This window comes from Lipotes vexillifer, unplaced genomic scaffold (assembly GCF_000442215.2).
Source record: "Lipotes vexillifer unplaced genomic scaffold, Lipotes_vexillifer_v1.1 scaffold31, whole genome shotgun sequence".
NCBI classification, from domain to species: Eukaryota; Metazoa; Chordata; class Mammalia; order Artiodactyla; family Lipotidae; genus Lipotes; species Lipotes vexillifer.
The window spans coordinates 2,986,290-3,003,576 of NW_006792454.1; the positions used below are offsets into that span (position 1 = coordinate 2,986,290).

The 17,287-nt window shown below is 38.0% G+C and overlaps 1 protein-coding gene across 1 annotated transcript in view; it reads right to left on the reverse strand.

Moving 5' to 3' along the window:
- Positions 1-2,391: 2,391 nt before the first annotated feature.
- The window catches only part of TTC39B (tetratricopeptide repeat domain 39B), a 135,131-nt gene continuing 120,235 nt past the window's right edge, over positions 2,392-17,287 (reverse strand). The window contains 4 exon segments of the mRNA XM_007465648.1: positions 2,392-2,482; positions 5,728-5,844; positions 8,609-8,726; positions 16,891-16,999. Coding sequence (XP_007465710.1) covers positions 2,392-2,482; positions 5,728-5,844; positions 8,609-8,726; positions 16,891-16,999 — 435 coding nt within the window.

Here is a 17,287-nt window from a genome sequence, read left to right on the forward strand (position 1 = left end):
CAATTATACTCCAATAAAGATGTTTAAAAATAAATAAATAAATGATATTACAACATTTAAAAATCCATTGGATAGATTATCAGGTAACTATAAAAGAAAAGGAAATGAAAATACAAACGAAATAAGAACAAATAAAGGAAAAATATTAATGGGAGATACGAATTTTTATATTTGTTTTGGTAACGCAGAGTTAAAATAAAACAAAAATAACTACCATTACCTTAAATCGTTTAGATTTCATACCAGAAAGTGCATTTTTACTCACTCTTGCTCTGTAGCTTCTCACAAAAGCAATATGACCGTTTTTTTTATTATTAAAAAATAAGAATAATAATGCTACCAAAACTCTTCTAAGAACTTTGGAGACTTTTTTTTCCAAGTAATATTCAAAGAAATTTTTGAGCAGATTTTCCCTTACTAATTGTAATGACAGTTATTTTCTCTTTTATTTGGTCCTAATGTAAAGTTATATAATTCATATTAATAGCACATGATGAATCTACCACCAATATTATCTGAAGGGGTGGAACTCTGAGTTGAGTTGCATTCATCATTTTCCACTGGAAAAACATCCTCAGTATTGGCCAAGAATTAGTACCTTAAAGAAAACAAGACCAAATACCTGCTGGTTACAGGCTCATATAGCAGGGAATAAACAGCAAGGAGCAAATTCACAATGTGAGCTCATGTTAGTGCCAAACACTTCAAATAAATTTAAACTTGTTTGAATCTCCACACTTTCATTTTATATCAGAGACCACGGACTCAAGCCAATACTTTTGTTTTTATACTGTAATACATACATAAAAACCATAACTATTACAACAACTCATATTCATGCAGCCTTTCAGTTTACAAAAAGCTATCATATGCATTATCTAATAGAGCCCTCACAAGCACCAAGCTCTGTGTTGCTATCCCCACCAGGGAAACTGAGTGCCAGAAAGCGTCAATGACTTGGCTCCACGTAGAGGAAATATTATTAACTAATAGAACTGGGCTCCTGACTGCCAATCTGGGGCTGTTTTTGTTAAACTGCAGAGGCTTCCACGACAAGTTATTCTTCAAAATGGAAATAAGACAAAACCCTGATTCATCGATTCATGAACTGTTTTTGTCGCTCTGGATGCAGTCTTGTCCTCAGCCACTGCACATACATATTGGAGAGCTGAGGGGCTGGGGAGGGCAGTGATGATTGTAAAATAAAACACACACTAAGTGGGAATGATCTGGATTAAACATTTTAACAGTTTGCTGAAAATAAATATCTCAGCCTCAGACCCACAGTTATAAAACTAAAAGAGACCTTGAAATTCATCTGTTCTTTTTCCATTTTACAGATGAGGAAAATATGGTGAAGGAGAGAGCACAGAACTCCATTAAAGGTCACCCTGGTAACTGCCGACAGCAGAGCCAGGACCACACAGAGCTGGCTCTCTTCCACTCCATGCCCTGATTGTGTTTGCAAATTAAAGGACTAAGCACAGTCCAGATATTTACAAGGAACCATCACAGTGCTAGAGAAATCAGCAGATTAGACCTTACACACCAACATTACGAGTGTAAAAATTATTATTTTACATATCATTGAAAGCAGCAGGAACTTCATAAGAAAAATAGTCAACGTATATCTTTTAGGCGCTCATTGTTAAGGTTAAGGAAATTTTCTAAAATATAACTTTTTTTCCCTTTAGATACATGGAATTTTTTGAATTTTGTTATAATAATAACAGACTTAAGTACATTCAAAAACAGGATAGTCTCTCAAAACTGTCACCACCTGTAACTTGCATGAAGAATAAAAAACAATAACATTTCATCACCTTTTCTAGATACAGGTCTTTCAACCTATTACCTACATTACCTGTCCTGTTCACACCCATTTCCTGTCTTTTTCAGGAGTTTTCGAAAAGTTATTGAGCTATTTTGAATGTAGGTGATTCTTATTTCCCCTCTGAAACTTAAATGCTAGGCAACAAAATATCTCTGAAGTTTAACTGACCAACATGCTAAAAATGCTTAGGTTGTAAGCCATTTGCTACTTACACAATATTCATTTCCACGTTAAAAAAATAAATAATCTAATTATACTTTACTGTACCTGTGAGTCCTTTAAAAGACTTTTCACTCTCCAATTCAAATCAGATATGACATTCTTTTTGGAGATGCAGAATATAAGAGTTTTCTAGATATTATTGAACATCATTCCATAGGAAAAAAAAACCCATTTATGTAGACCAATAGTAAACCACACAGATGATAGAAAATATTGACAGTAAAATTAGTTTTTTGTCTCCCATTCACAAGATCATTTTTCCACTTTAATACAAGGTCTAATCTACAGCAGATGCCGGTACTAATTGAGAGAAAATTCCATCCTTCATGTTCTGATCAATCTGAGGAAGAGTTTTTCCAGAGGTGAAGAGCTGCCTGAATTCTGAAGTGTAGTCTGGACTCCAGTGAGTAATCTTTGTAGTTATTTCTAAAAATAAATAACATTAACATTGTAATGTCAAAATTCCTTTATATACCAGGGCACCACTACCTTCCTCCCCCTCCTCTCATCTTCATTCCTTATTTGCTTTCAAACGTTAATATGCATAACAGTGGATTTTGTTAAAATGCAGATTCTGGTCCTGGGAGGAGATGAGGACTGCAATATTCTGTATTTCTAGAAGCTTCCTGGTGGTGGTCTATAAAGCGTGCTTTGACTGGCAAGGTTTATGTAATTACCAAACCATTCACAAACAGCAAGAAGGTTACATGGAGGGCTTAACAAATTTTGTGAAGTATTTTTAAAGAGTTGACCTCCTTTTCTAAACTGGAAATTTCAGGCAGCCTGTATAAACAAGGTGAACATAATCATTCACCCCCTCCACACACACACACAAATTTATATATATATATATATATATATATATATATATATATTTAGATATAGATATAGAAACTCGCACAAAACGACAATCACAACAAAGATAGCAGGATTACTTGGTGACACCAAAATTACTTACTGCAATTCTGATGGGCAAATATCAATGGTTTGATCAATAATTATTATGTGACAATGTCAGGAGGGGCATTAGAAATCCACAGATTATTTAAAAACTTCACTTAGATCATCCATGTTGACTTCTCTTTGCTAGAATTGTTCAGAATCAGCAAAATGGAATGCTTTGGACCTTGGGCTCTGCTTTCACACACCACCGTGGCCCATGGGAGAGCTGTACTTTCTTTCTTTGCAGTGGCATTCATTTCTTTTTATAGCCCTTTACTTTATACAGGTCTAAGGGTTACTTACTGGTAACCTTGATAAGGGTTATTATTCATAATGAGGGTTATTATTCATAAGCTAAGCCAACATCTTACTAGAGTTTACCAAAGGACATAATTGAGTATTTCCCTAATTAACTCCAGAAGCTTTGCAAAGCTCCTACTGCACAAGGAAAACTGCAGATAATCAAGTCTTGAAATTATGGGACGTCTGTTTATGTTGACATCACTAGGACTGTCTTGAGTTAGTGGTGACTTTTGATCACTGCTGGTCTTGCTTTTTCATAGTGAATTACTAGTCTTTTATTCTCATTGTTATAAAGTTGCCTTGCTGTGCATTGCTTAGATAATGCACAAATATGTCCAAATGATATGAATACTTAGAAACCGTATTTTTAGTCCCAAATTTTCCAATGGGACTAAAAATTTTCAATAGATTTGAAGATACACGAATGTCAGTTGAAATAGGAGTCATACTCACTCTCAACAAATTAACTTTAAAAGTGACTTCTCTCATATCCTCGGCTTTAAAAACAAAAAGATAATGAAACCTCTCTTGGCTCCACTGTGCCTCCAAAGCTTCTGCCCCATAACTATGCTTTATTCACAGCCAAATATCCTGAAGGAGTTGCCTGGAGTAGCAAACTCCACTTTCTCACCTTGCTTGTCAAAGTCACCGATGATCATGCTGCCAAGTTCAGCAGCCACTTCTCTGGTCTCACCTTGATTGACCTCTTGGTGGCCATCTTCACAACTGACCACTCTCTTCTTTTGAAACATTTTGTTCACTTGGCTTTCCTGGATGTCCTCCTAACTCACTGGCCACTTCTTAGTCTTCTTGTTTAATCTCTAAAATGATGGTATATCCCAAGGCCCTATGCTGGATCTCCTTCTCTAGCTGTATAACTTTCCCCAAATGACCTCACCAAGCACCACAGCTTTAAATATCACTGTCTCTGTTCTGGTGACTTTGAAATATCTACATCTGGCCTTGACCCTTACACTGAACTCCATGCTGGTATATATGACTGCCAACTCACCATCTCCACATGAATACCTATAGGCATCTCAAAATATCACAGTCCAAACAGGAGTAAGTTTTTTTCTTCTCTCTCTCTCCTCAATCCTTATCCTCTAAGTATTCCCCATTTCATTCAAGAAGCATTATCAACCTAGTGGCTCAACACCCTACCCGCTCCACCCCCCAGCCAAGAATGCTCCTCATGCAGTCCTCTGGTGACTGGTCTTCTCAGGACTGGCTTTAATTATGCTAATCTCAACTACATACCACCTCAAGAAAACCTTCCAGAATCAACTCAATCTAAAGTAGCACTCGAGTACCCTGTATCATATTGTAAATCTCAGCAAAGCACATACCATTGCTACTCTTCTTATTTATTTACCAATACCCCTCAACTTAGAAGGTAGAAACATTGCCTGTTTATGCACAGTTGTCTATCTAGAACCTTTTCTAGTGTCTAACACATAATAGGTACTCAGTGAATGCTCTGCTGAATTTGAGTAAATGAACAAACTAGTGAATCAGCAAGCTACTTATGGCCTACAGCTATCATGGCATTCTTTCTCCATGGCAAGTAGTGTTCAAAGCAAGCAGACCACAGGGTTTGTGCCCCCAGTAAGTGAGCCATGATCACAGGAGGTCTGAGAGCCACTGGACATCAGAATTGATAAAGTGCTTTGAAACTGCCACAGTAGTCAGAAAGAAGAAAGAGGAGAAGCTTCAAAGGGCTTCTTCCAATCAATGGCTCTTTAAGGAAATGAGAGAGATGGTGGAACACACCAAGGATCAGCAAACTATGACCAAAATTATGGCCAAATCTGGGCACACCCATTTATTTACATATTGTCTTCTATGGCTGCTTTTAATACAATTGAGTAGCTGCAATGGAGACCTTATACTGTAAAGCCAAAAATACTTACTAATTGGCCCTTTACAGAAAAAGTTTGCTGACCCCTGATATAGAAGAGAATAGGCCAGAAATCTGTCATGTAGGTCCCCCAAATCACAACATTTGTAAACAGCCACAGAGTCAGGCATTAAGAGGGTTGGAGGGCTTCCCTGGTGGCGCAGTGGTTGAGAGTCCGCCTGCCAATGCAGGGGATATGGGTTTGTGCCCCAGCCCAGGAAGATCCCACATGCCGCGGAGCGGCTGGGCCCGTGAGCCATGGCCACTGAGCCTGTGCTCCACAACGGGAGAGGCCGCAACAGTGAGAGGCCCGTGTACCGCAAAAAAAAAAAAAAAAGGGTTGGAAACAGCACAATTCCAGCAAAAGCCATAAGCAGAAACTAAGCATAAATTAGCAAATGTAAAATTGTGACTAATTTTTCATTAATGTGTTCATTTTAAGTGTATCAAGTTACTGTTGTTGTTAAAATTGTATTGACATTCCTGACTCCAGAGCAATCAAGGAGAAGCTGCCATTATCACTTACCTTGCAGTTTCTAGGACCTTTATGGCCTTGTCAATTTCCCCTTGGTTTTTATACAAAAATGCCAACTCAAACAGAGTAAATGGCACTAGGTAGTGGTCATACTTCAGTAGCTTTTCACTAAAAGAGCAAATGAAAAGCAATTAAGTCTTAACAGAACAAGGAACATATCATTCTTTTCCAACATATATGTTATTTTTCCCCATTCTTAAGAAAACAGCTACAGCACTAAGATTATTATCAGAGAAAAGCTGTCATTATACAGTTAAGGAACCTAATAAACCATGGCAATAAATAGTATGCTTTTAATATATTACTCTTTTTTTTCTTTTTTACTTTCTTTTTTAACTTTTTTTTTTTTTTGGCCAAGCTCTGGCATGCAGGATCTTAGTTCCCCGACCAGGGATTGAACCCGTGCCCCCTGCAGTGGAAGCACGGAGTCCTAACCACTGGACCGCCAGGGAATTCCTTATATTACTCTTTTATTTTATGCCTTAATATAAATCCAGCACTGAGGATTGGTTACTGACCTTCAGGTATACAAATGCATGCAGATCTTCAAAGATTAACCCTAGAAAGGACAAGATCATCCCTCCTGAACATGAATGTGTTCAGGAAATGACTCCACTCAGAAAATGATGCCACTTATTTCTCATTGAGGTTCAACTCTCTTTGCACTGCTGTCTTATAATGCTTCAAAATGTCAAAAAAGAAGTGGTCAACACTTCGGTTTTCAGCAGTATTATGACAATTCTCTGACTACAAAACATCTAGAAGCACTCAAAAAAATAAGAGCAACACCCTTTAAAATGCAGAGCTCAGCTCACAAGGACATAAGGAAAACTCTCAAACTGAAAGCAAAACAAAACCAGAACTCTAAGTGTGTGCATGATGCCAAAGCACTCCTAGGTCTGTTTCAATCTGATTCAGCCAGCGCTTTGTGTCTCAATGTCCACACAGGAGGTGAGGCCTTGGGTCCACATAGTATGTAGAGCCTGGGCTGAGACTCTACATAAAGCTGGGGCTCTGCTCCACCAGAGAAAGGGCAGATGGGAAAAACCCACTTGCAGCATAGGAGGAAGACAGGGGCAGTTGGCTCCTTGGCCTGAGGTCTAGGTGAGGGGGGGGTGGAAAAAAACACATCCCTTAGGAAATTAATAACCAATAGGCCTGCCCTCACATGAATCTGCAATTCAAATTTATGTGGCCCAAATGATCCAAGAACTTCTAAGCAATGAAATTAACATGAAGGTGGCCCTGGCCTGGAAAAGTCTTTTGGGCATCTGGCAGAAATAAAAGCAAAATCACTTTAGAGAGAGACTATTCCTCAATCCTAGCCTCATAGGAGCCTCAAGATAAAACCCGACTGAAGGTGAACTCACAATCCAAAACTACAAAATACACCAGCAGGCAATCCACTATGAGATTCCAAAAATACAACAAATAGCCCAAATGGGTCATCCTTTTGATCCTAATAAAAACACTAATAAAAGAGAACTCAACGGATACTTCTTTAACATGTTTACTAAAGACTGTATATTACTTATTTGGGAAATAGATATTGTCTCTTTCAGCTTCTTAGAAGGACACCAGTCCTCCTACATTCTCATAATATATAGTCAGAAAGAGAAGGATGAGTAGCTATGGATGGAAAGGCATATGATATGGAACAAAAAACGTCAACCAGCAGTCTATGGCTGTGATCTATTTGGCTTACACAATGGTTTCCAAAAAATTGAGCCAAGATTTAAAAATCTGGAGATGTTATACAAAATTCAGATTCCAGGCTTTCAATGAAAAATTGTAGGGACTTCCCTGGTGGCACAGTCATTAAGAATCCACCTGCCAATGCAGGGGACACAGGTTCGATCCCTGGTCCGGGAAGATCCCACATGCCGCGGAGCAACTAAGCCCGTGTGTCACAACTACTGAGCCCACACGCTACAACTACTGAAGCCCTCACACCTAGAGCCCGTGCTCCGCAACAAGAGAAGCCACCACAGTGAGAAGCTCGTGGACCGCCACGAAGAGTAGCCCCCACTCGCTGCAACTAGAGAAAGCCTGCGAAGACCCAACGCAGCCAAAAAAAAAAAAAAAAATTGTAGGGATTATTGCTACTGGGCCCACACTGTCCAGAGCAATAATCAATTAGAGGTCAGGAGTGGCTGCATTCTTTAGAGAGAACACACAATCTCCCTAATCTGCAGTGCCCACTAATCCCTAGTCCTGCCATCATTCAGTAAGGTTACTTGTCTGGCCCCTGTAATTGCATTTGGGACTCCAGATGTAGAGAAGAGGGTCAGGCATCAGAACCTTGACTCAACTCTCTAATTAGTGAAAGAGCAGGACATCATCATCAATGCTCTTGGGGGGTTAAAACTCATTCATCTACAGAAAAATGCCCCTTGCCAAAAGAGAAGCAGTTTTAGTATTCATCACAGTCGTTCTTTCCTGTCACATTATCATTACAATGATGGCGAGTCTTTTTACTCAACTTTGAATCCCTAGGATTCAGGATCACAGTCTCTGGCACATAGTGGGTACTCAAATATCTGTGGAATAAATGAATGACAGACAAATGCATGAATCAAAAAACTATCAGATGTTCTGTACACTGATGCCAGAATTTAGACAGACACATGTCAGCCTGGCTGTAAATTCAGCTTTTGTTAAGTCACCTCTGAACACCAGGTAGAAAGGCATAACGCCACGTTCCACTTAGGTTATAATTTTTTTCTCAAAGAATAAAGAAAACATTACTGGATTCTCTTTCTGGTAACACCAAGTAAAAGGTTAGCAACGGGAGATAAAAGCATCACTTTCTCACAGCGATTCCCCAGAAACCACAATTTGCACTCAAGTTGGTTTCATTGTCCGCTTTTACCTTTGGACAACGTGATTGAAACACAATTCCGCTTGTAAAGGCCGCTGTAAGTTTTTCAGGCAGCATCCTTTCAGCAACTTCACTAAGCATTCATCATCTACAGAGTAGTCGCTGGAGTCTTAAAGCAAAACAAACATACAATTCACACACGGAAAGAAAAATACTTGTAAAAATCCTATTTAAGAGGTAGCGCTAACAGCTCTTAGGTTTCAGAGGGACCATTTAAAAATAAGGAGAATGTGTTTAGCATTTGTTATGTCTCACTACATAAAATACAATGAAAATATTTCAAATGAAAAGAATACTAACTACATTAATACACCATTTTATTAAGGGGTTCACTCTTGCCACTTAAAATTTTTGGGGGGTGCTCATACTCTGAGTTATGTGACCTTAGGTATAATTATAGGAAATCTGAACTGTGAATAAAGCAAGAGCTTTATTAGCTCTGTGAAAGGTAGAGCGGTGAGGAGGTCGCACGCTGCCTCTTCCTGTGGTTCTGGTCCCTGGCTGTGCTGGCTTCGTCTAGGAGAGGGTAATGCTTCCATATGGAGAAGCAGATGGCCTTCTCCCCATTAAAAATTCCGGAAGGAGCACACCCTCTCCAGATCATTATGTTTACAACTTATCAGTTCTCCCAGGTTATGTGCTTTTGGGGAAGAAATTATGTCATAAAATTAGACAAAATGGTTCTGAGGTGTGCAAGCCTCCTAAAATCCACACAAACTTCTAACTGCGTGAGGCTAATGCGGAAGACTTTCTTTCAGGACTTTTTCCCTTTTGAAAATGACTTGTTCCCTTCTACAGCCCAAGGCTAACATACATTAACAGAAGGAACCGTATCGTGTGTGACATCTATCTGACAAAGGTTGCCATTTCACATCTATCACTTTTGAATTTGGGGTGTTTTTTTTTTTTTTTTTTTGCAAGTTAAGTGCAGCTAACAAATCACTCCAAGACAGACTGATAATTTATACATTTCACGCTGTGACAACACAGGTGGGAAGGGGCAGTAAACCAAACTAATGAGGCTCTAAGAGTCCCTCATACTGAAATACTCTTGCTTGCAGTATAAACGTCAGAAATCACCATTAACACATGCTGGTGTTTTATTCAGTAGACTGCTTGTCTATGGGAGGTTAAGGATGCTACTTAACCAACTCAGAGGAGGTCACTTTACTTCTAGGTGCTGAAAAGAGCTGATATTCACCTCTCACTTCCAAGAACTGACTGGTTATTCACTAAGAAAATCACAAATGTCAATGCCACATTACCTTCCCTATTAAAATCCATTCCCCCTCTGCCTCAAAAAAATCTATTTATGCTTCTAATCATGGATGCTCATTGAAATATCCATTCAAGAAGTAATATCTTTCCAGACCTAGAACCAAACCCTTACGGTCCATACTGGATGCTAAGTTTTAGTATCACTTTTGTGCATTCTATTGAGTTCTATGTCACATTTTATGACAGTTTGTCTTATCTCACCGTTTTGGTGCTCAGTGAAGGACAATTTTGCTGAGGAACACCATGGAAAGTTGAAGTACCATTAAAACACACAACTTTTATTTAGATCATGACTTAAGGATATGGAAAATGGATTCAAAAATACCATGTTCCTCCAAAAACCTTAGAAAGCAAAACCATTATTTCCTCAGACCACTACCTGTCAGATGATTATTTTCCCTTAAAATGTGAAGGCTTTATCATGACTATCAACCTCATGGGAGAGTTCACGGATGAACATTTCAACACATGGTTTCCATTTTACACCCCAAGAAAATTACACAATAATGCTGCCAAAGCACACTTGCATCACAAAAGATCTGCTGAACTTAAAACAGAGGGTAGGCTTAGGGAAAAGGAAATTTGAGGCCCAAGCTACAAAATATGTACATTGAACTTTTTAGAAGCTAGTTGATATGCACCAAAGGAAAAATGTGAAAATAGATTTAGAGGTGAAGAGCCATAAAGTAACACTTTCCCTTTTATGTAACTCTTATTATGCTTGCTACATAATTTCACCAAGCAAATTAGTTATAACAAATAGTTTAAGTAGAACTACTGAACCAACTTCTGGCTACACGTTGAATTTAGTCAGATTTCAAGTGAAGCACTATTGGAATTAAAAGCAAATACTGACTCCAGGCATACTACCAAGTTCTTTTCTGTCTTTAAACAGTATTCCTCCTTTTGTATCTCTGACCAGCCTTTCATAACTGTGGCATCGTCAGAGGAGAACACCAATTATATCCTCTACCATCTTTTACTTTAGAGACACTTAACAAAGGTACGAGAAGCCAAAATACATTCATTTCCTAATAATGTGTATGTGGCGAGGGTGGGTAGGGGGGAAGGAGGTGTTTAGTGGAGGCTGAAGTCACCTCAGCTTTACCACTTCACTCCATTCTCCAACTGTGGATTTTTTTCCCTCACTCTGAAGGATAAGAGCTTAATTACTAAAAGATCCTAAGGGGGTAGGGGTATAGAATCAGGTAATCATCTTGCGTAAAACCGTGGACCTAGAAGAGATCATCAAATTTCATGTGCAACATCTAGCAAAAGTGATGTTCAGAAAAGAAACCAGTATTTTGTTTGTTTTTTTTTTTTACCCAGCAGGAAGACATACAAAGACAAGTTTGTACAAAGTACAATGTGTCTGTCTGTCTGAGCTCTTCTCCCCCACCAGTCCTGCTTAAATATCTCTCAAAGTCTATCATCTCAATATGTCATTAAAAGAGAAAGGAATGGATGGAGAGAACAGCCTGATTTTCTAAACCTCTATTGCATTTTACATGCGTAGTCTGATACAAATATTACTCCTTTAATTTTTTTCCCCCACCAATGTAGGGGCAAAATAAATTCAGAGGGAAGGGGTGAAGAGCCTGCTCAAATACAGAAAAACTCAACAGTCTCTCAGGGCTTCTTAACAGTGTGGGTGCTCGGTATCCGAGGGCTTCACATCCGCGAATTCAACCAACCAGATTGGAGCTACATTTAGGACCCACGGTTGATTGAATCCACAGATGCGGAAACTGCAGATACAGAGGGTGAACTATGGAACCTGAGCATCCAAGGATTTTGGTATCCACAGTGGGTCCTGGAACCGATTCCACGCAGAAACTGAGGTACGACTGTATACAAAGCCCTTACTCCCTGGTGGTACGTAATAGTCTATACTACAAAGGACAGACATTCAAACAATAGAATTTATTCTACTGCACCAAAATCCTCATCTTTGTGGTAAAACAGAAGAAGCAAGCTAGCCTGCTTTTCTGGGGGAAAAATACCCTACAAATGTTTTAACTTAATAAAAAGAGGTTTTTCTTTACCTCCCAGTTTTCACATACCCACTTATTTTAAAACATATTCATTTTTCCATCTGATTTGTGAATATGTGGGGTTTAACCACAGATAATTCCCTTAATGACAGGAACAATGTTTTCTCTGCCTGTCCCAATGCTACACCTAGTATGGAAAATCTAAGAGTGTTCAAAGGAACAAACTGATGAAGAGTGGCCAAATTGATTCAACAAAAATAAACACTAGTAAATTTGTTCAAAAGCCCAAATACATTTTACTGAAGTACATTTTGTGAAATCTCATTTTTTGAAGTAAACATTTATGGAGTTTCATCTAAATTACATTTCAAAATGATGGGGGCTCTATGTTGAGTTTCCACTCAAATCACAGTAAGTATTTTTCCTTTTTGAAATTATTCCATATTAAAAAGAGTAAAAATAAAATCACCTCACGCCCATTAGGATGGCTATTACCAACCAACCAACAAACAAATTTTTTAAAAAATAGAAAATTACAAGCATTGGCAAGGATGTAGAGAAATTAAAACCCTGTGCATTGTTGGTAGGAATGTACAATGGTGCAGCCACTAGAGAAAACAGGATGACAACTCCTCAAAATATTAAAAATAGAAATGCCGTATGATCCAGCAATTGCACTTTAGGGCATATATCTAAAGGAACTGAAAGCAGGGTCTCAAAACATTATTTGCATACCCATATTCATAGAAGTATCTATTATTCACAGCTGTCAAAAGTGGAAGCAACCAAATATGCATTGATAGATGAATAGATAAACAAACTGTGGTATAAACATCCAAGGGAATATTATGCAGCCTTAAAAAGGAAGGCAATTCGGACATGTGCTACAACATGAATGTACCTGAAGGACATTAGGATAAGGGAAATAAGGCAGCCACAAAAAGAAAAATACTGTGTGATTCCACTTACACGAAGTCTCTAGAATAGTCAAATTCATAGTAACAAAAAGTAGAATGGTGATTGCCCACAGCTGTGGGGAGGGGGAAATGGGGAGTTATTGTTTAATGGGTATGAAAAAGTTCTCAAAACTGGTTGCACAACCAAGTGAATATACTTAGCACTACTGTACCATACAGTTTAAAAAATGGTTAATATGGTAAATTTTATATTATGCGCATTTTCCTACAATTAAAAATTTTAAAGAATTGTAAAAAATGTAAGGAGGCTTATCATAACTCTATATTAGTAGAAACTATGCAGAAAATATGTTAGTGATGGAACATCTAGGACACAGACAAAGAAAGTCTGAAATGTCCATATAGTCTGTACTTATACATACGTTGTTTTGGTTCTTTGTTAAATAGTACAAACTTTGAGTTCCTCCTTTTGGTCCCAGTTTCTTGAGCCTTCTCATCCACTCGTTTCCCTGGTGCCCAGAAATCAAAGGGAATTATCAGTCCATGAAGATGAATACCTCAATATTTGGGGTACTCTACCTAACCTCCAGATCAAAATGAGCTGAAGTATTATAACTTTTCTGTAAAAGGGGAAAGAAAAAGAAGGAAAAGGAAACCATCATTCTTTTATTTAAAATGATGCCTTTAATATGGGAAGGTGACATACTCGCCCTTCATTAACAGATGAGCTTTTCATACAACTGTTTTTCAACAGTGGAGTAGAATATTCCACTCACCTGGTATCCCTGTGATCGCCTGCTTGTATTTGCAAGAAGGCTAATGGGGAGGGGGGAGGGCGGTGGTCTGTGGCCTCAGAACAGCATTGCTCTTAGTTCCATTTCATTCTTTATCTATCCAGCCTGAAACCTTGAACTTGTTAGCAGATAAGCCCACTGATTCAGCTTTCATTCTTTTCTATTTCTTCTCCTTATTGGTGGGAATCTAAAGCTACAATTATTTTAAATATGGAAGGCAGCCTAAATGCCCAAGAATTCTGAAAGAGTTGATTAAATTATGATATATTATCTCCATGGAATGCCATGAAGCTTTTGAAATTATTATAAGGGTTACTTAGCAACAATTAAAACACTTATGATAAACTACCATATGATCCAGCAATCCCACTTATGCATATTTATCTGAAAAACAAATACTAACTTGAAAAGATACATACACCCTCATGTTCATTGCAGCATTATTACAACAGCCAAGCATGGAAACAACCTAAGTGTCCATCAATGGATGAATGGATAAAGAAAATGTGTTATATATATATAATAGAACATTCAGCCATAAGAAAGAATCAAATTTTGCTATTTGCAACAACAGGAATGACCTTGAGGATATTATGCTAAGTGAACAAAAGTCAGACAGAGAAAGACAAACACCGTATGATCTCACTTCTATGTGAAATGTAAAAAGAAAAAGAAAAAACCTCATAGATACAGGTAACAGGTTGGTTGCCAGGGGCAAGGGGTTGAGAGGTGGGTGAAATATATGAAGAGGTCAAAAGGTACAAACTCCCAGTTATAAAATAAGTTAAGTCATGAAGATGTAGTATACAGCATGGTGACTATAGTTAATACTGTATTGCATATTTGAAAGTTGCTGAGAGTAGATCTTAAAAGCGCTGAAGACAAGAAAAAAATTTTTGTAATGATGTACGGTGACAGATATTAACTAGACTTACTGTGGTGATCATTTTACAATGTATACAAATATCAAATCTTATGCTGTACACCTGAAGTTAATATAGTGTTATATGTCAATTATATCTTAATGGAAAAAAAAGTTTACGATATAATAAATGAAAAATACTAGGCTAGAGTATGTCCAGGTACACTATGATTGTAACTATAAAAATAAAGCTAGGATGGGGCTTCCCTGGTGGCATAGTGGTTAAGAATCCGCCACCGTAACTAGAGAAAGCCTGCGCACAGCAACGAAGACCCAACGCAGCCAAAAATAAAATAAATAAATTTTTTAAAAAATAATTTAAAAATAAAGCTAGGATGGTATACACAAAAATTCTAAATTAATTGTGCATAGCAGGAAAAATATGGGTGACTTTTTTCACCTACATCTGTAACAGGGAAGAGCTAAAACGGACTCCCCATTGGATCTGTTTCTTTGACTTTAACCTTTGCTTTTCGTTGCTTTTGTTATTATAATCATACATAATGGCCTGCCTCAGGAAACCCTGCCCACCTGTGACTGGCTGCAAGAAAAAAGAAACTAACACATCCCCTCACCAGGCTGGTCATTCCAGGAGTTTTGCAAGACTGGTGGCCCTTTTACTTTACTTCCACACCACCTCTCCCTCTCTGATTCTATAAAAGAAACTGGCATCCAGACCCCGATAAGATGGTTTTTCAGAGACACTAGTCTGCCATCTTCTCGGTCTGCCGGCTTTCCGAATAAAGTCATATTCCTTTGCCTCAGCACATCTTCTCTGATTCATTGGCCTGTCGTGTGGCGAGCTGAGTGAGCTTGGACTCGGTAACACATCTATCAAATGTAATTACGTGTTTAATTTTTTAAAAGTAATTGTAAAGAGAAATGTCATTAAACATTTCAGCCCCATACTGTGGTTGAAGTAAAACATGATCCACTGTGTAGCACAGGGAACTCTACTCAGTGCTCTGTGGTAACCTAAATGGGAAGGAAAACCAAAAAAGAGGGGATATATGTATATGTATAGCTGATTCACTTTGCTGCAGAGCAGAAGAAACTAACACAACATTGTAAAGCAATTATACTACAAAATAAATTAAATAAATAAATAATCCAAATGAGGTGCTCATCCCTGGAGTCAGTCAATCATTTCATCCCCCACGTGGGGAGTATACTGCATATGGAGCCGGTACTCCTTCAGTGCCCATTTTCTTCCAGCTAAGAAAAATTAGTTACCTGTTAGAATTTTTCCTGGCTATTCTTGAATTTTTATGCCCTTTACAATGTTTATCATCCCAGCAATTTTTGCTTTACTTCTGTGATTAGAACGTTCCAGAGGATAAGACCATTATCTTGGAATAATACCTAAACGATTTGGGGGTTGATAAGGAATACAACAAAAGCTATCACTTACGGTATTGTTTAGCAAAAGTTAAAGCCTCTATTTATGACAGAGAACTAGAAAATGTCACAGCAAGAAAACCCTGGGTATCATCTGGTCCAACACCACACCCATTTTAAAAGAAATCGGAGGCCCTCCTGGGTACGGGACGAGGTATGCTTCCCAGAGCCTCACAGCTGCAGGATTGGAACTATAAGACCAGACCAGCTGATTTTCCTCCTACTATGCCAGATGCTTCCAGTAAATAGAGCTTCCAGTACACTGGAAAGGGACCTCCAGTACAACCAAAGTAATGAGTAAAAAAATCAAATTGTGACAAGATTTCAACTTGAAAACAAACAATTCTCTGTGTCTGTAAAAACACAGTAGTCATTAGAGAGCAAAAATGAGGCACGGAAAGAATCACAACCAACTAAAACGAGTATACATTTCCCTAGAGCTGCTCTAAAACTCAACTCTCTTCTTCATCTTTTTATTTTGTTAACAGCCTTAAGATAAAATTCCCATAACATACAATTCACCCCTTTAAAGTATGCAATTCACTGGTTGTGAGTATATTACAGAGGTGTGAACCATCACCAGAATCAATTTTAAAATATTTTCATCACCCCAAAAACAAATGCCATAACCTTTAGCTTTCACACACACCCCCAGTTCTCCATCCCTAGGCAACCACTCATCTGCTTTCTGTCTTTACAGACTGATCTATCCTCCATATTTTATGTAAATTATATCTCTCACTCGGTTTTCTTTTGCAGCTGGCTTCTTTCACTGAACCTAACGTCCCCAAGGCTCATCTATGTTGTATCAGGTATCTTTTCTCCATCTTGATTACAATCACCCAGACACCTCGGCTCAAGCTCTTCTGTCCTCATCATGCACACAAATTAACACGGGCATATGTGCACAGGGGAAGGACGGGAGAGGGGCAACGGTAAAGATTTCCAGGCTCTTACTTTTCATACTTACTTTCACTTTGTAGATCTGCCTCAGCCTTTTCAACAGTTACCAACAGACTCTCAGAAAGATCTTTTCTTTTGCTCACTAGTGGAAAACCATTCCAAACATACATCATTTCCTAATGAGGAAAAATGAGAAACCATTCGCAATTATGTGAGGTTATTCAATGTTCTTTACAACAACAAAACTACATATGTGTGTTTTGCCTCAGTTGCTAGTGATCTCAAGACAACATTTAGAGATCATTTTCCTTAGCTTTCCTCATTTGGAATTTAATGATTTAATTTCCCCTTTTCTCACTTTATTTAATGCTTTTTGCCTTTTATACTGTGAAGTATTATATATATATATATATATATATATAGTATATTGTGTTTTTACTGAAAAATTAATTTACTTGTTCATT